This window comes from Falco cherrug, chromosome 8 (genome assembly GCF_023634085.1).
Source record: "Falco cherrug isolate bFalChe1 chromosome 8, bFalChe1.pri, whole genome shotgun sequence".
NCBI classification, from domain to species: Eukaryota; Metazoa; Chordata; class Aves; order Falconiformes; family Falconidae; genus Falco; species Falco cherrug.
Genome location: NC_073704.1, coordinates 11,204,186 through 11,222,281, shown reverse-complemented (window position 1 = coordinate 11,222,281; position 18,096 = coordinate 11,204,186). Strand labels below are relative to the sequence as shown.

Sequence of the window (18,096 nt, the reverse complement as noted above, 5' to 3'; positions counted from 1 at the left end):
GCGCGCAGAGCGGCGCCTCCTCCTCTCCCGCTCGGCGCGGTGAGGGGGAACGATGCCCGGGCTGACAGAACCCCCGGTGTGCTTAAATAATAATAATAAAAAATCGTTATTAGCATTTTTACTGGGGGTAATAACTTGGAAATACCTCAAAATATTCACCAGCACCGTGTTCCCTCCCACAGAACTCCCCCTCCAAGCCCTGATGTGAATATGGGCCCAGAGGAACCATCCTGCTTCTCCCTCGGGCTTTGAGTAGTGCAGACAACCGTGAGATTGCATAGAAATGCTTTATTATATTTAATTGAACAAAGTAATTAAAATAAGGCATTCTGGGTTACATGTAAACATAGAGGTCAGTGGTGCATTCCCCGGTCCTACAGCGGGTGGATGCGGTGCAGTAAGCAGGTGCATAGTAACAGTAGCAAAAGTTTCAAGTTCCGCTTTGCAGAATGATACTTTTCAAGGGGAAACATAAATTCAAAGTTACATTAACCTTTAACTTCTGTTTATTGGTAAGGAACGTGGCTTCTCTGGAAAAGGTTTGATTCTGAAAAGCGAGGGTTGGATTCAATGTAACAGTATCAAGCCTGCAATATCAAACTATAAATGAAACTGCCTTTCACTACCAGAACTTCTGGAACCCAGAGAATTACCTACCCTCTGTTGTCCAAAGATATTTAACTTGAAAGTTCATCAAATATTAGATATCCTGCATATGAGCACACTGTTGTTATCAACACTTTTTTTTAAAAGTGTCACTTCCCTGAAAAAATTTGATACACCACAATTATTTTACTTACATTCTGATGTCTGATTTTATGCCATATGTTAACATAAAACGACTCTGAAGGACTCCAAAGTAGTAAGCATCTGCCCTACTTGTCACTGACAATGTCTCTAGCAATAAGTTCTTTCATTATTTCATTGGTACCTCCATAGATTGGCTGAACACGGGCATCCACGAAAGCTCTGAGGGGAAAAAAAAACCCAACAAAAACATAAAAACAAGGAAAGATTAAAAACAATTCCTCAGAATGGACAATCAAAAGAAAAAGATCAAACCTGATCTTTGAAGATCCCTCTTCTCCAAGTATGCTATCTATTCCCATTTTTTAAGAGCTTCACGCTTTCAAAGAGGTTTCAACTACCTAAAATATTTCACCTTTCCAAGGTACTGTGCCAAACTAGGCATCTGGTCAGTATCTCTTCCATGGTTTTTTGTTTACTTTGTAAAGCCTCCACTATCCCCCCTAGTTAAACAAAAATGAAGTAAGATTTATGAGAGCAGACTCCCACCGCTTCCCCCGTCCCCCCCAATTCTTGTTCCCTCTCTTCCTCATGTCAACTGTGCATTAACTCAACTCCAGACACCAAAGCCCCCATTCACAACACCATGCTCATCTTACAGAACAGCACTCCTGCATGAACCACAAGACCCAGGTGCCTTGTCATTGCGAAAAGAAACTCCTGCAGAGCTGAACCAATAGTTATCGCAGTAACGTGCTCTAATGCCCTGGCCTGTCTGATCCTGTCGAGAGGACTGTTAACGGTGCTGTCAGTTCTTTCTTTGAGGTGGGACTCAAATACTTTGGGAGGAAAAGTAAGTGCCGACTGGCTTCATGTCAGCTGGCTACAGCCTTCTACTGAAACCAGCTCTCTAGCTCCATTTGGGCCAGCAGCCGAAAAGCTGCATGCAGCCAAACCACTTCCATCCTCATGCTGGAACCGGCCCCAGTACATGCACAGCTGGTGACAGCACACAGGACGATGACAGCGTGCTTTTCCATCTTAATTCTGCTTCATTATACAGAGAGCAGCCCAGGAGCTATGTGGCATTCTCTGGAAACACACATGTTGCTGAACCATGAGGATAATAAAACCCTGTACGGACAACTACTGCACACACAGATAAGCAATGGTTCGAGGACACCATGAACAGGGCTTGCTGACCTTCCTATTTAGTAAGATAGGGTGCAGAACACTCACAAATTACACTCATTAAAAACATGCAGGAAAAAGTTATTTTGAAGCAACATTTCATACGCTTGATGTATTCAGAATAAAATAAAAAAAATTTAAATCTACTCAGTTAAGCAGGTAACTTCAACTAATTTTTTTAGACAACTGCACAGCAGTCCTTGTTTTGCTACTTCTATTATCAGATTACCCTTTCTTTTTCTTTTTTTTTTTTTTTAAATAGAAACAGCACCCAAAACTCTACTTAGTGTGGCAAGTGGTATGTACACAAAAGGAAAACACATCTTCACAGATAGTACACCAGGAGTTATATAAAAGAACTCCATAAATGTCCCTAAACTCATAAAATAGCCAAAGAATTGGGAATGGCAAATTCCTCTTTCTACATATAAATCTAGATTTTTCATTTAAGAAGGTGTAAAAGCTGAACATAGCCAGTCAAGTTCTTGATGAAGCAGCTTCTTATTTTGTGGTATTACACAAGATTTAGATTTACCAACATGTTTTCATTCATATGTCAGCATTAATTTCAGATAAGACATACAAACTAGCTCCTCATTTTCATTTTTACATTTCTTCTGTTTTTCCCAATTAATGTTTTCTGCTAGAAAAGCAACTTCTATTTTGTGAAAAAACAGGTAATAATTGCTCAACAGCTTATGAATTATTTGGAGAATCAAAACAAAGCCTTCCTGCAGACATCTGTACAGTAGATTGCCTTTCAATAAACATGATAAGAAAAGGAACAGTAAATCAGTACCAACACTAAACAACTGACAATTAGACCTAAAGGAAGTGCCTCATTTTACTTTGCTGGTAATCTTTCATCACTCAAGCCTGAAGTGTTACACTTACTTTGCAATTGGATACTCCCACATGTACCCCCATCCTCCATGCAGTTGCACACACTGTGTAGCTATGCTGTTTTGCAGATCAGAACACCTTAAGTGGTCAGAGAGAAATTTGTTTTCAGAAGAACGTTATGCTGTGAAACATGACTATAGATACAGGCAAGTTAGCGAGCCAAAATTATAACCAAACATTTTACTCTATATAACTGATTTTGAATGCTGGCCATTAAAATACTTTATATTCTGAGGAACTTTTTTCTTCCTCTTCAATTTAATGTATTAAAGATACATTCTCCTTATGGTAGAGCTTTCAGAGCAGGAAAGCTTTCAAAATAGACAAGATTATTTATCTTTCTTACAGGCTAAGAGATTTATTTTGTAAAGCAGGTGATAGTCTCTTTTCTTACCAAATCCCTCAGCTTCATCAAAAATTAACAGCATCACTGGCTTCCCTCCTGCCCCCCCAACTCACAGCACACTGGAATGCTCCGAGTATAACCATCACCTAAGGATAATTTATTTTCCTCATATTTTCTGGGTTTCAATTCTAAAAAAACACTGCAATTCTTGAAGAGGATTGCTCACCACAAAATATGGATTTAAAGGCAAAATATGTATTTAACTGCAAAATATGGATTTAACTGCATTGGGAGTTCAAGCTAAGGTTAAAAGACATAACACACACACCCCCAAACGCTTTCTAAGCATACAACTTTCAGAGTGGCATTGCTTCTAACGTAAGAATGTAAGAGTCCTTTTCTCCAAACCATCCTCTCATCCAGTTAAATCCTTACAGTTTAATTATACTAACTTTAAGCCTGCAGTAGTGAGTTACTGCAACTGTCTTTCCTAAATGTATTTTCAAATTAGTTTAGGTATATCATACAACCTGTCACCACCAAATAAAACCTAAAGCCCTTTCACAAGATATTAGAAAAGAGATGCACAAACTATGTTTTAAAATCCTTCAAAGCTCTAACTCAAGTCATTGACCGTACTGGAGACAGTCTCCTGAAACATTAGGGAATAACATAATTTACATTCAAGTATTTTCTATACCATTTAAGATAGTTTTATGGAAGGGAGTCACAGGGACTCCGCTAGGTAAAGAGGAAACACATAACAAATTGTGGCACTAAACAGTTGGGAAGGTGGGGGAGTTTCAAATGCCTCTTTGGGAAATTTGTTGAGGAAGTAAGTCTGCGTATCTGAGCTGGCATGTTTCTTCCTCCTCCTCAAAAGTGAATGCCTCTGCTTATGTAGCTGGTACTTCTAGGTAATCAGTGCCAGGAATAGAACCCAATCAAAATCCTTTCTTTCCTTGTAAATATTCTTTCTGGACTCCCTTAGTACTCTCTGCTCATTTCCTCAATCCTTATTCTTAGAAGCCTGGAATCTGTAAACCTATGCATCTTCCGTGAAATTGTTTGTTCATGTCTGATGTGCTTTTCTCTCCTTTCTCTGTAAGCAAAATAAAACTGTACAAATTCATATGCCACTATCTTAGATGCCTCTACCCATCCAGCTTGCTCTAGTTAAACCCAAGTTAACAGATAACACTACCAAGGACAGGGAGAGGGAGGAGGAGTTCTGGCCAATAAAGGAAAGCACTGTCTCAGTTACAGCAACAGTTGTAGCCAACTATTTCTTCCCAAAATCAGAGAGCTTCAAAAACCGGGTGGGCCAAACAACTGTTGCTAAGTAACAGTATCTAAAAAGTGTCATATGAGCCTGAAAGAAACCTATGCTTTAAATAAAGCCAACAAACATCCCCCCATTAAAAATAAACAAACAAAACCCATATCTAACAACAATTAGCTACAGTAAAATGCAAAGCTTTGTCTAAACACCAATGAAATACTCACTTTTACTCGAACCTTAAGTTGAGTCCTGATCTTGTTATTAATGGAAGCCTATTTTAAAAGCATGCTATTATTTTGAAGTTGATCTGTTTAACTAACACTAGTTTTTAATGTAACTAAGATTTTTGTTGACTACATGATTAAAGTTAAAGCTAGTGGTCTCTACTAGAAGCTGACAATGTTATTATTAATCAGACAGTAATTTTATCTTTTCATTAGATCTGAACAGTTCAGCATTTTTATCATTAGACTCCTGTCAAGATCATGCAAGTAACACTTCCAAATTACTTTTAACCACATACCAATACTTTGCCATAGAAGCTGTGGAGGAGTCCAGACGTTTATCTGCATGCAGCTGCAAACAGTTGTCCATAAAAGCTCGGCCCACGCAAATCTGCGTTTTCATTTCTGCCAACTTGTGTTGTACTGTCTTAATTTGGAAGTGGATGGGTGAGGCAGAGGAAAGAAAGAGCAGAATTAGTAGGTTTTAAGTGATATTTGAAGCAGAAAATGGAACATTTTCTAGAAGGATTTCTGTTAAAAACCACCATTTCAAATAACTTCATCACTGTACACCAGAAGGCAGCTTACTTTCCATACAATTATGTCTTTACAAATCTTATTAGAGAAAATTACTGCCCTTTCCTTCTCAAGACCAACTTAAAACATTCCTACACATGGCAGAGTAGGAGGCACTGGGTGTTCTGTCACTCTCAGCTCCCTCTTGTGGGGGAACATCCTTTCAGTCTGTACAGCCACCGATTTCCGCAATTAATAACATTTCACCATCTACTGAACCCTTTTTCTACACATTCAGTTCTTCAGAGTTTGTGTCATATGCAAAGAGACACAAGCAAAAACAAAGGAAATTTTAGACTACCTATCGGAAAGGTTTTCAACACAGAGTTCTGTCACATTGGAAAAGTTTCTCAATAGAAGGGGTTAAATTCATTGCTAAGGTTATATAAAACCAGACCAGGCAACCATTCAACCATCTTCTTATAATTCTGGTAGGGAGGGGATAAAACCACCACTCACTAACAGATTTTTTTTTCTAATCTCACAGTTATAAAAACATGTATTAAAAAAGTCTTCTTACTTCCCTTGACAATAAATATAATGGACTTGGTCTACTATTACAAGAAAAGATTTATTTGACACATTGTACTGTGGCTTGACTAAATGAATTGGGCAAGGCAGAGCTCTAATTAGGAAGGATTTTTGATTATATGCACATTCTAGCCATCAGCAACAACAATGAAACTGAAAAGGTAGGCAAGAATGGCTTATTTTGGCAAAAATAATATACTTTATGAAGTTTATTGGCCACCTGGTGGTTGGCAATGGGCTAGCCTAAAAAAGGAGATTATTTTGGAGGTCTCTGCACAGTGAACCACAGTTAGGAAGCATCCCTTACCTATATTAAAAAAAGGTAAACCACTTATTTTGTGTTAAAGCTGCACACTGCACATACTAAATTCCATCTAGAATTATGGATTGCTGAATGTTAATTTTAAAAACAGATGAAGATTCTAATTTCCTGGAAGATACCTAACATTCCAGCCTCTAAAGGGCCCAATTCTGCTACTATTCACAACTAAAGAACTGATTTTGCAAAGGAAGTCTCAAAACTTTGAAATGGGTATTTTTAAAAATTATTTCAAATTTATATTAAAAAAGTGAAAAAGAGGCAGACAACATCCTCTAACCCACATGAGTCATCTCCATCTATAAACCAAACATGCAGGAGCTTTGTCTGCTTCAGTCCTAACAGTTAAATGTGGTTTTCAGGAAAACTGTATCACAATACTGCGGAAAGCAACATCTGGTTTATGACTGCAACTAAGAGCATAGGCATAAACGTCTCAAAACACAATTAACTACCACTGTCAGGAGTGAGGTACGCTCACAGAGAATGACCCAACAGTTTTATGTGCAGTCACTTAAATACCCAGCTAGCTGCTAGCTGAGGAATCTCATTACAATACCCATAAAGCTGAATACAAACACCCCTGCAGGCATTCAGACAGCAAGGTCACTGCCTGGGAGCCCCCACCAGCATCAAAGTTCAATTTTCTGCAATGCATTGTGTGCAGAGAAATGCAGTACCTGCACATGCACCAAGCAGTCTGTAGGATTCCAGGCAGATACAGAAATACATGCAGGTGTAATAGACTCTGTGATGAGGACCTCTGACAGCAAAATGCAAGCTAATATTTTTGTCGGCAGCAGCAAAAAGCCAGCATAGTTTCTGCCTGCATATCTCACTTCCAAAAGCAGCACTGCTGGGAGTTACCTCTGAACTGTAAAATATATACACTAAGGCCTTTGTGGTGTTGAATTTTTAAATTATTTTTGTTCTTCAGACACTAACGATGGGCATGGAGGCATGCAACAGCCACAGTGCAACAGTGCAACCTGTGCAAATAGTCCTTTGAAAATAGCCCAGTGATTTTCATTTGCTCACTATTTCGCATACACAGATATAAAGCAAACGCACACTGGAATCTGTATACAAAGTCTCCCCATTCAAACTCACCTGCAAGTGTGCAATTGTCTTCCCAAAAGCTTTTCTCTGCTTCACATAATTCCTTGTTTCTTCAAACATGAATTCACAACCAGCAAGAGCCATATCAGCAATTAGCAGTCTTTCCTTTTGAAACACAAATTATGGAATCCAGTTGAATTAGTCCTACATTTCTCTGTATCAGATGCACAATTGGGACACAGATGTTCAGTATTGTTCATTAAGGGTGGGGAGGCAGAAATCACACTAAGTCCCAAATCAGACACACTGCATTACTGAAATTAATGAGTGAGACAAATGCCTTGCTGCCTGAAGCTCACTTCTAAGTCCTTTCCAGGGTAATGTTCTATCACCACCATGACTCAAAAAATAGCTACAATCAACCACATGACTCGTACTGACTGAAAAATTCACACCAAATTCTGTTTCAATTATTGGCTTTCACTGCTTGGTTTAAACAGCTGTATTTGACAGTTTCAATTGACATCTCTAGAAAAAACAAAATCTACAAAAAAGGCTTGGCTGTTTTTTCCTTCCTTGTAACATCTTTAAAAACACAAACTAAGTACAGAACAATTACTTCTAGCACTGTTGAAATCATCTGATGCATCATGTTGAAGCTGTTCACAAGTGCATCTATTTCTTTAAAGCAGTAAAAGATTTCCTTTCATCAGGTTTCGTATTTAGTCACAGTATAAAATTAAAACAAACGTGATCCCTACCAGATGAGGCAAATACAAAGTCATAGTTTTGACAAAGCACAGTCATGTTTTGAGGAACCACATTGCCTCTTTGTCCTCCCAAATAATTCCAAAACTCTGTAAACTAAGTTGTAAACTGTTATTTCCACTAGCAAGGTTATTTTGGCAACTAAATAATTTCTTTACTTTGCTACGTGGACAAATAAACAGTTCCTTATATCTTTAATATACTTCTGCTGGTAAAAAAGCTAGAATTGCAGTGCTTGCTTGCTTCTTTAAAGAGAATGCCAAATGCATCACAGACCTCCAAGCCATATTAAATTTACTAACCAAAGTGGTTCCATGCTAGAAGTACACAAGAAAACAGTCCTATCTTCTTTTAAATACCCTCAGGTTCTCTTCAACAGCTGGGTTGTTGATTAAGAGACCCAACTTTGAGCTGCTGTGATATCAACATTTTTACCAATGCCTAAAGAATTGCACTTTTAGCACTAGGAACAGTGTACTCCAACTAAAAAGCAGCAGTTTCAACACAACATTGCCTACAGACATCCCAATTCTGAGCCCAAGATGGCTCCCCAAAACACATAATCTTAAGACCAAGGCAGATTCTTGCCATGACACAAATTGTCTCTGTATTCTTCCTACAGACTGCAAACACGTTTCTCTTACCTGAGGGAGCTCTGCCATGAGGTAATAGAAGCCTTTATTCTCTTTTCCAAGCAAGGCACTGGCTGGCAACCGCACATCTTCAAAAAACAGCTCTGCTGTGTCCTAAGAGGGTTTTAAATGCAACAGTTTATAGTTTGACATTCTCATCTCTTCATTCCATTTGTTTACCTCATCATTTCTGGCTACTGTACATTTTAACTTGTTATCACACACTTAGTTAACACACACACTTAGGTTGGAAGGGTCCTTCAGACATTGTCTAGTTTATCTCCTACTCAAAGTAGCTCCAGCAAAACAAGCAGCGGAGGGCCTTGTCCAGTTACGCTTTCCAAAGCTCCAAAGATGGAAGCTCCACGACTTCTTTGGGCCCCTGTCCCAGTATCTGATCACTTTTACGGTGAATTTTTCTTCTTAACACCTATTTAGAATTTTCCCTAATGTAACTTGTATCCTTTGCCACTCTCCCTTTCACTGTGCTCCTCCAAGAAGGATTTGGCTCCACTATAGCTACAGCTGACTGTGAGGTAGCTGAAGACGTCAACAAGATCCCATTCCTCCAGGCTTCTTCAGAGCAAACAAATCCACTTCCTCAGCCTCTCCCTGCACATCACATGCTTCAGACCTCCCTTGGCAAACTCAGCATACATACTTCACGTGTTCTGACTAAGACTAAGAACTAGAATAGCACCACAGTTCCATTAAAGTAGTTTTAGACTTCCTCCAAGTCTAGGATGTGTTAGGGATTGTACAAACTCACTTGAGCTTTCAGGCCTATTTTGTTCAGCTTGCGTCCTTTGATGAAACCTTTTGTTCCATTTTCCACCAGAAAAAGGCTGATTCCGTGAGCAGGAGATCGGGCCTCCCGGTCTGTAACTGCAACCACGATCACTACATCGCTCATCCAACCATTAGTGATGAATACCTGTAAAAAATGCAACTTGGAATAAAGCAACAAGCTAGGTGGACAGAAGTCAGGAGAGATCACCAAGCAGCAGAAAGAAAAATTGCATTGATACTTTCACAGGTGAATTGAAAGGCAAGGTTTAAGTGTCCAGCAGAACTGTAAGCTTTCTGAATTAAGTGTTTTGAAACAAAGTCTATTAAAGTAGGAATTATTTTGAGAAGTATTGTGTGGACTAGAAGTTAATGCATAGATCTGTCCTATGAGGAAGAAGGAATATGGTATCAAAATGTAGATAGAAAATGAACACAGAGCTTCTCTTTTTCTAGAACCTAAATTAGCAACATACAACATGCAAAACTATCAACAGCTTCTTGTCACAACTGCTTACTATAATTCTGTAAAATGACTCATGAACCTGCCAAAGTGATCCATCTTTACTCCAGCAAAAGAAATGAGCTATCTGTCCTGCTTGGCTTGTGCAGCATAAGCAAGTATCCTTTTGAACATCTGTGTGTACATATTTGTTTGCACACATTCTCAGCACTTGAAATTCTGCTAACGGCCAGAAGGCTGTATCAGTACCATGTCATCATCAGAAGTACAAAAGAAGAGGGGGAGAAAGAAGATTAAGTCTTTTCATAGCTTTAAAAAAACCCATGTTGAACCCACACTTCCATCTGAACACTATTTCCGTCTTCCTCCTTTTTTATTATGGCAATGAAAGAAGAGGTTAATGCTGCCAGCTTTGCAACAAATTGACAACACACAGAGAGCATCTGATGCAGTCTTTTTTTTTTTTTTTTTTTTTTTTTCCCTCCCCCTCCTTCTAACATAATCAGGCTCCTGAATAAAGACTCCACTGTTTGCATTGTGGAAACCCAAGTTTTTACTCAGGCCACAGAAAATTTCAGTGGTACTATATATGTTTTGTTGTTCAACCTCATTACTAAAACAGCCCTGGTCCTGCTTATACTATGTAGGATTTTTTTTTTCTTTTCCTTTTCTTCCCAGTTTAAGGGAAAATAAGCCTTTTGATAGTTATTTAAAAGCTACAAAAATAACCTACTCAAGCCCTCCCATAATTTGGTCTGTAAATTTCCAGCAACAGAAACATCTTAAGTCCTCTTAAAGTAAATGGGGAGAAAACCCCACAACATAACCCACAAAAATAAACAAAAGTGAAAGGACTGGGGGAAGATGTTAACAGCGGTGTGTATTCTTCACCACCTAAATGTATTCAGTTCTCCAAGCCTACAAGCAATATATACGTCTATTCACTTACCTTACTCCCATTAAGAATCCAGTCACTTCCATCTTTTTTCGCGTAAGTTCGTACTCCCTGCAAGTCACTAAAACAAAATTCAAAAGGTCCTTCAAAAAAACATTCCAGAAGCTAAAATTTGTATCTTCAATTTCACCCAGTAAAAAATAAGGTAGATTTTATACAGTCCAAGCATAAGATCAGTGAAAACACATATGAAGATAGGGAAACACAGTGAAATAGCTCAGAGTGTAACAGAAACCACAAGCTGTGGAAAGGGATGATAAATCTATGCAATCGTACAAGAATAAAAGTCCCATTTTAACATAATCTGCTTGTGGAAGGTGGTGTAATACAAGCACTGGCCCCAATGGGTCAGCATCCCCTTACCCCAATATGCTTTAGATGACAAACACCAATCAAAACCACATCCTCTAAGCAGGCTCAACCCTGATCAGGAGGCTCTGTAAAAAGCCACTGGCAACATCTACCATTTGTAGAGGCATGACACCAACAGGTTTTGCTCTTCACCTGTCCTTCTCTGTTTGGGAAACTGGCCAGGTCGGCCGTGTCTACTCCAAACATGTGCTGTCTGCCCTTCAGTAATGACAGGCAAGGAGGAACATTTCTCTGAAAGGGTTCAGAGGAAAGAAAATAAAGTGTTCTCTTCCAAACAAAAGTTAATAGCAAAGTCAAGCCCACTTTACAAAAATATGTAATTTTCTCCTGACTATGTTTCATATTAAAAGTATGTTCACGTGACAAGCAAGTTAGTAACTATGAAAGCAAATACAAAGCATGTGCCCACAGTGAGCCAATACAGAAATGGATTCTTGAGCAAGTATCTTAAAATGATAAATCTGTCATCTATAAGTAACATGCTTTTTTGAAGTCCCACCTGATCTAGGATTTGTCTAGTCACTGAAATGACCATATAACCAGGAGGCTCAGCATTTTTTCACTCATAAATAAATAAAGAGTACATACTGTCAAGACCATTGTTTCAATATTTAGCTTACCTGCCAGCCCCAGGTTCTGTCATGGCAATAGCTCCAATACACCTGCCTGCAACCATTTCAGGGATAAAGCGTTTAATCTGTTCTTCAGAGCCATAGTTTGCAATGTAGGGCATGACTATATCTGAATGAAGACTGAATCCTGGGCCTGTACAGTTAACATACATCCTTGGGGAGGGAGAAAAAAATTACTACAAAGATTTAAACACTGAACTGCACACTGTTACAGCATATACCAAACAATGAAGAAAACCCCACCACACAGAAGTCTGAGACAATTTGAGCCTGTGGCACTTGTACTGTTATTTATAGAATGTACTTTCACAGTCAAATGGGTATATAACCTACTAGACCAACAAAAAAGCTTCCCCCAGCCACAAAGTCCTAACCGTGGAGTACAATGACATTTAGTAATTAAAAAGTCATCTGGAATATTTAAAACAGGAGGGATTTACATATGTCTAAACTATCCTTTCCACAAGTAAGATAGGACCATTTTCTCTAAACAAACATATTCCATAACGAGAACATCTTATGGAAAATAAATGCAGTCTCTTCATAACATCACTGAAATTTTTCCTGAAGTGTAGTACTTACTGCTCCTCCCAGACTATAGCTGAAGAGAGAATATCTGCTCCAATGCCTCCATGTTTTTCAGCAATAGCAACACCCAGCAAACCCTGCTGTCCAGCCTTTTCCCAGAGCTCCCTGCTCACCTGGCCATCCTTTTCCCATCTGCAAAATGAACACAAGAACGGAGTCATGCATTAAAGCCTCTATGTGCTACTATTTGTCATGGCTGCTGCTTCACACTAGAACACCCACAGCCAGGTTTCACTGCATAGGAAGACACCTTCAGTCTTGCCAACAGACAATGTGTAGGGTACACAGACAACTGTATTTCACAGCTAAGAAGTGGTGGCTTAACAATAAGCTTAATAACTGCGTAAGAAGTCTGAACTCCGGCTTCCAACATATAGCCTGACATCTCTTTCAGACTTATTATGAAAGGCAGTGCTGCCTATTGGTCTGAGTACCAGCCTGGTATTTAGGAGATTTAGCCACAACCATCTGGATAATTACAAGCAGGTCTTTATCTTCCTGACATTCCATTTTCCTCATGTACAGAATAAGTATAATACATCAGCATCTTTTGTGAAAGATTTCCACTCTACCAATGAGAACTGCTTTATGAGAATGAAGTGTTAACAGGTTAACAAATTCTGTATCAAAATCAGTCCTGTGCACTTATTACAAGCCAGTACTGTAAGCTGGTCAATTACTGCTTTAAAGTGGTTTCAAGTTTGTAAATAAATAGTTGAGGCTTATCTGCTGACAGTCTGCAAACTTTAACACCACAAGAATCACTTATTCTTGGAAAAATAGTGCCTCTATTGAGTTTGTAAACTCAACAGAAAGCTGGATGGCCATTAATAGCCCAGCTTTTTGTCTTTTTCTTTTTAAACCATAATTTTAAAGTTGTATGGCACACAGATTGTATCTGAGACACTCCTCTGACACACCTGTGTGCAGCAGAGCTATACCACAGCACTCTACCCACAGTTCATAAAGTATCTTACCCTACATATTTTAAGCTCATTCCCAGAGCTTTTGCTCCTACACTGGAAATCTTAAAACCAATCTCTCTTGCAAATATCTTTGCTTTTCCCTCCCATCACTTTCAGGGCCACTCCTGTCTCTGCTTCACCCATCATCAAAGCTTCTCCTCCTCACAATAATGCACAACTGCATTCACTGATGGTACATTTGCCTCTTCATGTCAGCCCAGCCAATCAATGCCTGAAGCTTCCTTGTTTACTTGAAAGGCGTGAGAACAGAATGGTTCATAGGTCGCTGAAATGATGCAAGAATACAAGTCATACTTCTTCCAGTCTCTCTAGGAAATAGTTCTGTCAGCAAGCTAGCAAACAGGATCTTCAGTAACCTCGCACCGAGTCAGTACCTGTTCACAAGCCTGTACTGGAAGTCATTCTAACAGAAGACGAGGAAGAACATCTGGTTTTGTGGATGGAATATGATTGTACAGTGGAAAAGCATACTACTTTGAGGTCATGGTTTGAGGATGAAAAAAATAGTTAGCAACAATCCTGATGTAAGCTGTTTCCATTGCCTCCTGCTGTTAATTTCTGCCCCAGAGCCACAACACCCCACCCACTCAATTGTGCCATCTCAACTGTTTGTGGATACACACTGTGAGCTGCATCAGAAAACTCATCTAGCAGCATGATTTAAGAATAAGCCCTTCACTACCCCCCGGCGTTTTTGCAGGAATGTTTTTCAAGTAAAGTAAAAATTGCTTAAGACACTACTGCAGCTTAATGCTTTCTGTTCAAAAACATGTTCTGAGTTCATTTATTTTCCTTTCCCAACTATAACGTGATTTGATATAGCTAAATAAGGGTGAAAAACACCCTCCAGCTCTAGTTCAATGGAAGCATGACACTTCTACTTTGTGAAGACCCCTACTTCCACAGAAGAAAAAAAAATTTAAACAAAGATACATTGTGCAAGTTTCTTGGTAATACATAATTCAGCTTACCATCCTACGTGTACTGCATTTACAAAATCTGCTGCAATGCAACCTAGACACAACATCAATGCTATTTTGGATGACAGCAGTACAACAGCGTAGGAACTGAATTGGCTCCCTAATTCTAACACCCAGATTTCAGTGTCACAGTTAATACCTAGCAGGGATACTTGCGCTGCAACTCTGCAAACTGCATTTGCCTGCTCATAGGCCTAAGGCGAGGACACCAGATTGCCTACACTGGCACTCAAAAAAAGCAATGAATTTTGATTATGTGTGATTTTTTCACATGATTTTCATAGGCAAGTTTGTTTTAATTGAGTAAACTGGAAATAGAAAGCTTGTAAATGAAAACAAATATCCTGTTCATCCTGTCATGTTAATAGTGATACCCCAAAAAGCATTTTTGGGGAAAAAATATACTCTATTTGGCAAACCAGTGTATTTAAGAGGTATCTTACTCTGCATGAAAAGGCAGCACTTCTTCCTGAAAGAACTTCCTGGCACTGTCCCTGAAGATATCATGATCTGATGAAAAGATCCTCCGAGTGCCTATATCAATCAAACTTTTAGCAGAAGATGGTTCTTGGCGCTTTGTGCCATGCTGTTCAGTTTGCAGAGGACTAAAAAAAAGACAAATGAAAGGATCTGTTAGGACACAGACACCTCCATTTACATAATGCTTTTAAAAGAAAGGAAACACCTGTGGTGTTAAACATAGTTCACATTCCAAATCTAGCACACTATTGGGTCCAAAGCATACTCACGATAAAGAACCAACATAAAACTTTGCTGGGCTGTGAAAGGAAGTAAAGCAAGACTGGTCTGTCCTTAATGCTTCAAACAAATTAAAAACAATAGTAAGACATACAAAGGTAAGAGGATAAGGTTTCTGTTCTTTAGAGATGCTAAAAAAGTCACTGCCTTCTCCCTCTGCCACGCAACTTCCAAAACGCAATTCAGCTCAATTTAAACTGAGGGGGTAACTTTTTGAACAAGTAAACTTTTTGTGGGTTTGTTTGTTCTGTACATGCCCCCCAAAAGTGCCAAAACTGCAAATCCATGACACTGAAAATTCACACAGTCAAAATAAAAATGACTACAATATGGATCTGCATGCTCCGAGGGCAGTATTATACTCTGCATTATTACATATATGTGCATAGTTCCAACCTTGAAAATAATGCTATCTAATTTCTTCTAATTTATGCTATTTTTGTTGTACAGGAAGGCTAACCCTCCCAATACTCTGATAAAAATATATGTGAAAATATAATGCTGCTTTAACAAAAAATATGAACTCTAAGAGTGGTAACTGTCAGCAGTTGAAACCATGCAAGAGAAGTATAATTGCAAATTAATAGCGAAGGGTTTAAAGCTTTTGTAGGGGTTTAGAACATCAAGGACAGTGTACTATTTTAGGGCTGAAATGAAAATTCACTTCTTACATTTACACATTGAGATCTTGACTTGCCTCTATTTTATTGCCAAAAATCATCAGGAATTATAAATACAGATCTAAGCTATATTAAATGGAAAATGCATTTGCTGTTCCTTTCTCCAGCTATTTTGTCGCTTCTCGGCACTGCGCAGGAACTGCACGTAGTCCCACAGAGCCCAGCTAAGCCTACGCTTATTTACTCCACTACCGAGACAAAGGCTTTTGTTTATTGCCACATGAAGTTACTGACGCTCTTCCTGGTGCAAAGGATTAAAGGCCCCTGAAACACAGACTATTTACTTTTAGCAATCTTTGGAAGAAATGGGCTCCTGCAACTCCAGTACTCCCTACCCTTAAACACAGGCTTCCCACGCCAGGCACGCAGCAACTCTCCCAAAAGCTCCACGTTAATTTTGAAGCTGTTTCGGATGGTACCGAGGTTTATTTAGACACACACACCCCCCTTTTGTCTAATTGCGGCTCGCAGCCCCCTGGCACCCCGGGGAGGGCCGGACTGCTCCCGCAGGCCAACCGCAGCCCCGGCAGGCACCGCTCGAAGGGCAGGGCAGGCGGCAGCCCCCCGCCGCGCTGCCCCGCCCCCCCTGCCACGGGCCCGCGGGTCACCGCCGTGCACGGCCAAGGTCGCGCCCGGCCCATCACGGGGCTCGGCGTCCCCGGCGCGTGGACGGGAAGTGGAGCAAAGGTCGGCCCCGTCACGGGGCGCGCAGGGCCTGCCGGGCCCGGGCCGCTCGGGGGGCCAGCTGCTCACCCAGACCCCAGCTGCCTCCTGCAACGGGGACACAAGTGCACACAGACACACACGCGCCTATATATGTATATATTTACAGGCACAGGCGTGTATCACACGCGCCTATGTATGTGTGCATATGTATGTATTTACAGGCACAGGCGTCTACCGTTCCTGCTACACACTTACAGAGCACGCATCCGCATCCCTCCAAATACATACTGGTATATCCACCACAGCTATATATTCATATCGATATGTGTATATATATATATATGTGTGTGTACATAGAGCACGTGCAACCCCACTAACACGTACACCCCCACGCAGACGAGCCCCCAGACATACAAACCCCTTCCGCGCCGAGCGCGGGGGCGCACGCCCACCCTCACGGTGCGCCGCGGCGGGGGTCCCCCACCCCAGACTGCCGGGTAGCCTCCGCTCCGCCCGGCAAACACCCGCCTCTCCACCCACGCCTCAACCCCAGCACCGCGGCGAAGCGCAGCACCGCCGGCCCCGCTTACCTCGCCTGGGCAGAGAAGGGCCGGGGGCCCGCGGCCCTCAGCAACCCCCGCAGGCGGAGCAGCCGCGCCGCCATCTTGCGCCGCGGCGGGACAGGGCGGAGCGAGGCAGCGCGCACCGCAGCTCGGCCGGCGGCGGGCGGCGCGATCCTCGCCCCGTCCCGGCGGCACGTTGTAAAGCCTGTGGGTTGGTTATTATTAATTTGTTATCCTCGTTTTCTTTCCGGGTCGTTTAGTGACAGCTTCTCGGTTCTGTCAGTGTGGCTCCTCGCCTCGCCCTGCCTGGCGAGTGGAAGGATGACTGCTGCCCAAAGCCGCTTGCAACACACATCCCTGTAGTCGCCCCTGCTCCCGTCTTAGGCAGATATAAATCTCTTCTGATACACCTAGACTTACAAGAGGATTATGATCAGACATCTGTGTTGTTATAATTATTATTCTAATGTAGTTTTGAAACCACGTTACAGAGGGGAGCGGGAGCAAAGGTGACTCAGGCGCTCCCGGGGAGGGTGAGGCGGCCGCCAGGGCGAGGGAGATGATGTGCTCGGGTGGGGGGTGATGGCGCTGGGCGTGAGCCGCTCCCAGCCTTGCCGCGGCCTCGTCCTCCCTCCATAGGGGCGGCAGCAGCGGGGCGTCCCTCAGGGACGAGGCTGTCACGGTTTGGGGGGGGGGGCGCTGACAGCCCCAGCCCTGGCCAGGGACCAAGAGGGGGAACCGGGGTTGCCCTCCCCTCGGGGCTGCGCCTCAGGGTCCATTTTGGCGGCAAGACGGCGGCAGCGGCCGCCCCTGTGAGAAGGCTGCCCCACGGCCTCCTGATGTCGGTGGGGTTTAATCTGTGTAACCTGCACACCAAAATCTTTTAGCACTCTTATTTCCTGCCCCCTCCCCCCCCCTCCTTTTTTTTTTTGAGGGCCGCTTCCCTAGGTGGTTTATGATTATTATATGCTCGGGCTTTCCAAAGCATGGAGAAAGCATTACTCTCGGGAAGAGAAAACCACTGGAGGTGGGGGAGAGGATAAAGATGTAACAGTCTGCTCGTAGTTCTTCCTCCCTTCAGCTCCTGT

At 41.5% G+C, this 18,096-nt stretch overlaps 1 protein-coding gene across 1 annotated transcript; it reads right to left on the bottom strand.

The window, feature by feature from the left end:
- Window positions 1-268: 268 nt before the first annotated feature.
- Window positions 269-17,192, bottom strand: ACADL (acyl-CoA dehydrogenase long chain). The gene is made up of 11 exons (XM_055718859.1): window positions 17,036-17,192; window positions 14,784-14,945; window positions 12,369-12,506; window positions 11,775-11,939; window positions 10,777-10,843; window positions 9,348-9,512; window positions 8,591-8,692; window positions 7,230-7,343; window positions 4,993-5,120; window positions 2,833-2,919; window positions 269-969 (listed from the first exon to the last, which is right to left on the bottom strand). Exons 1-11 carry the CDS (start codon window positions 17,107-17,109, stop codon window positions 876-878), a joined length of 1,296 nt encoding a protein of 431 aa, XP_055574834.1. The 5' UTR covers window positions 17,110-17,192; the 3' UTR covers window positions 269-875.
- Window positions 17,193-18,096: the final 904 nt, after the last annotated feature.

Coding starts and splice junctions, on each gene's coding strand:
- ACADL (XM_055718859.1), bottom strand. CDS start 17,109: ATGGCGGCGCGGCTGCTCCGCCTGCGGGGGTTGCTGAGGGCCGCGGGC. Junction 7,344..8,590: donor TCATGGCAGAGCTCCCTCAG/GTAAGAGAAACG, acceptor GTGTTTCAAAAG/GAAAGACTGCTAATTGCTGA. Junction 2,920..4,992: donor GCTTCTATGGCAAAGTATTG/GTATGTGGTTAA, acceptor TGACCACTTAAG/GTGTTCTGATCTGCAAAACA.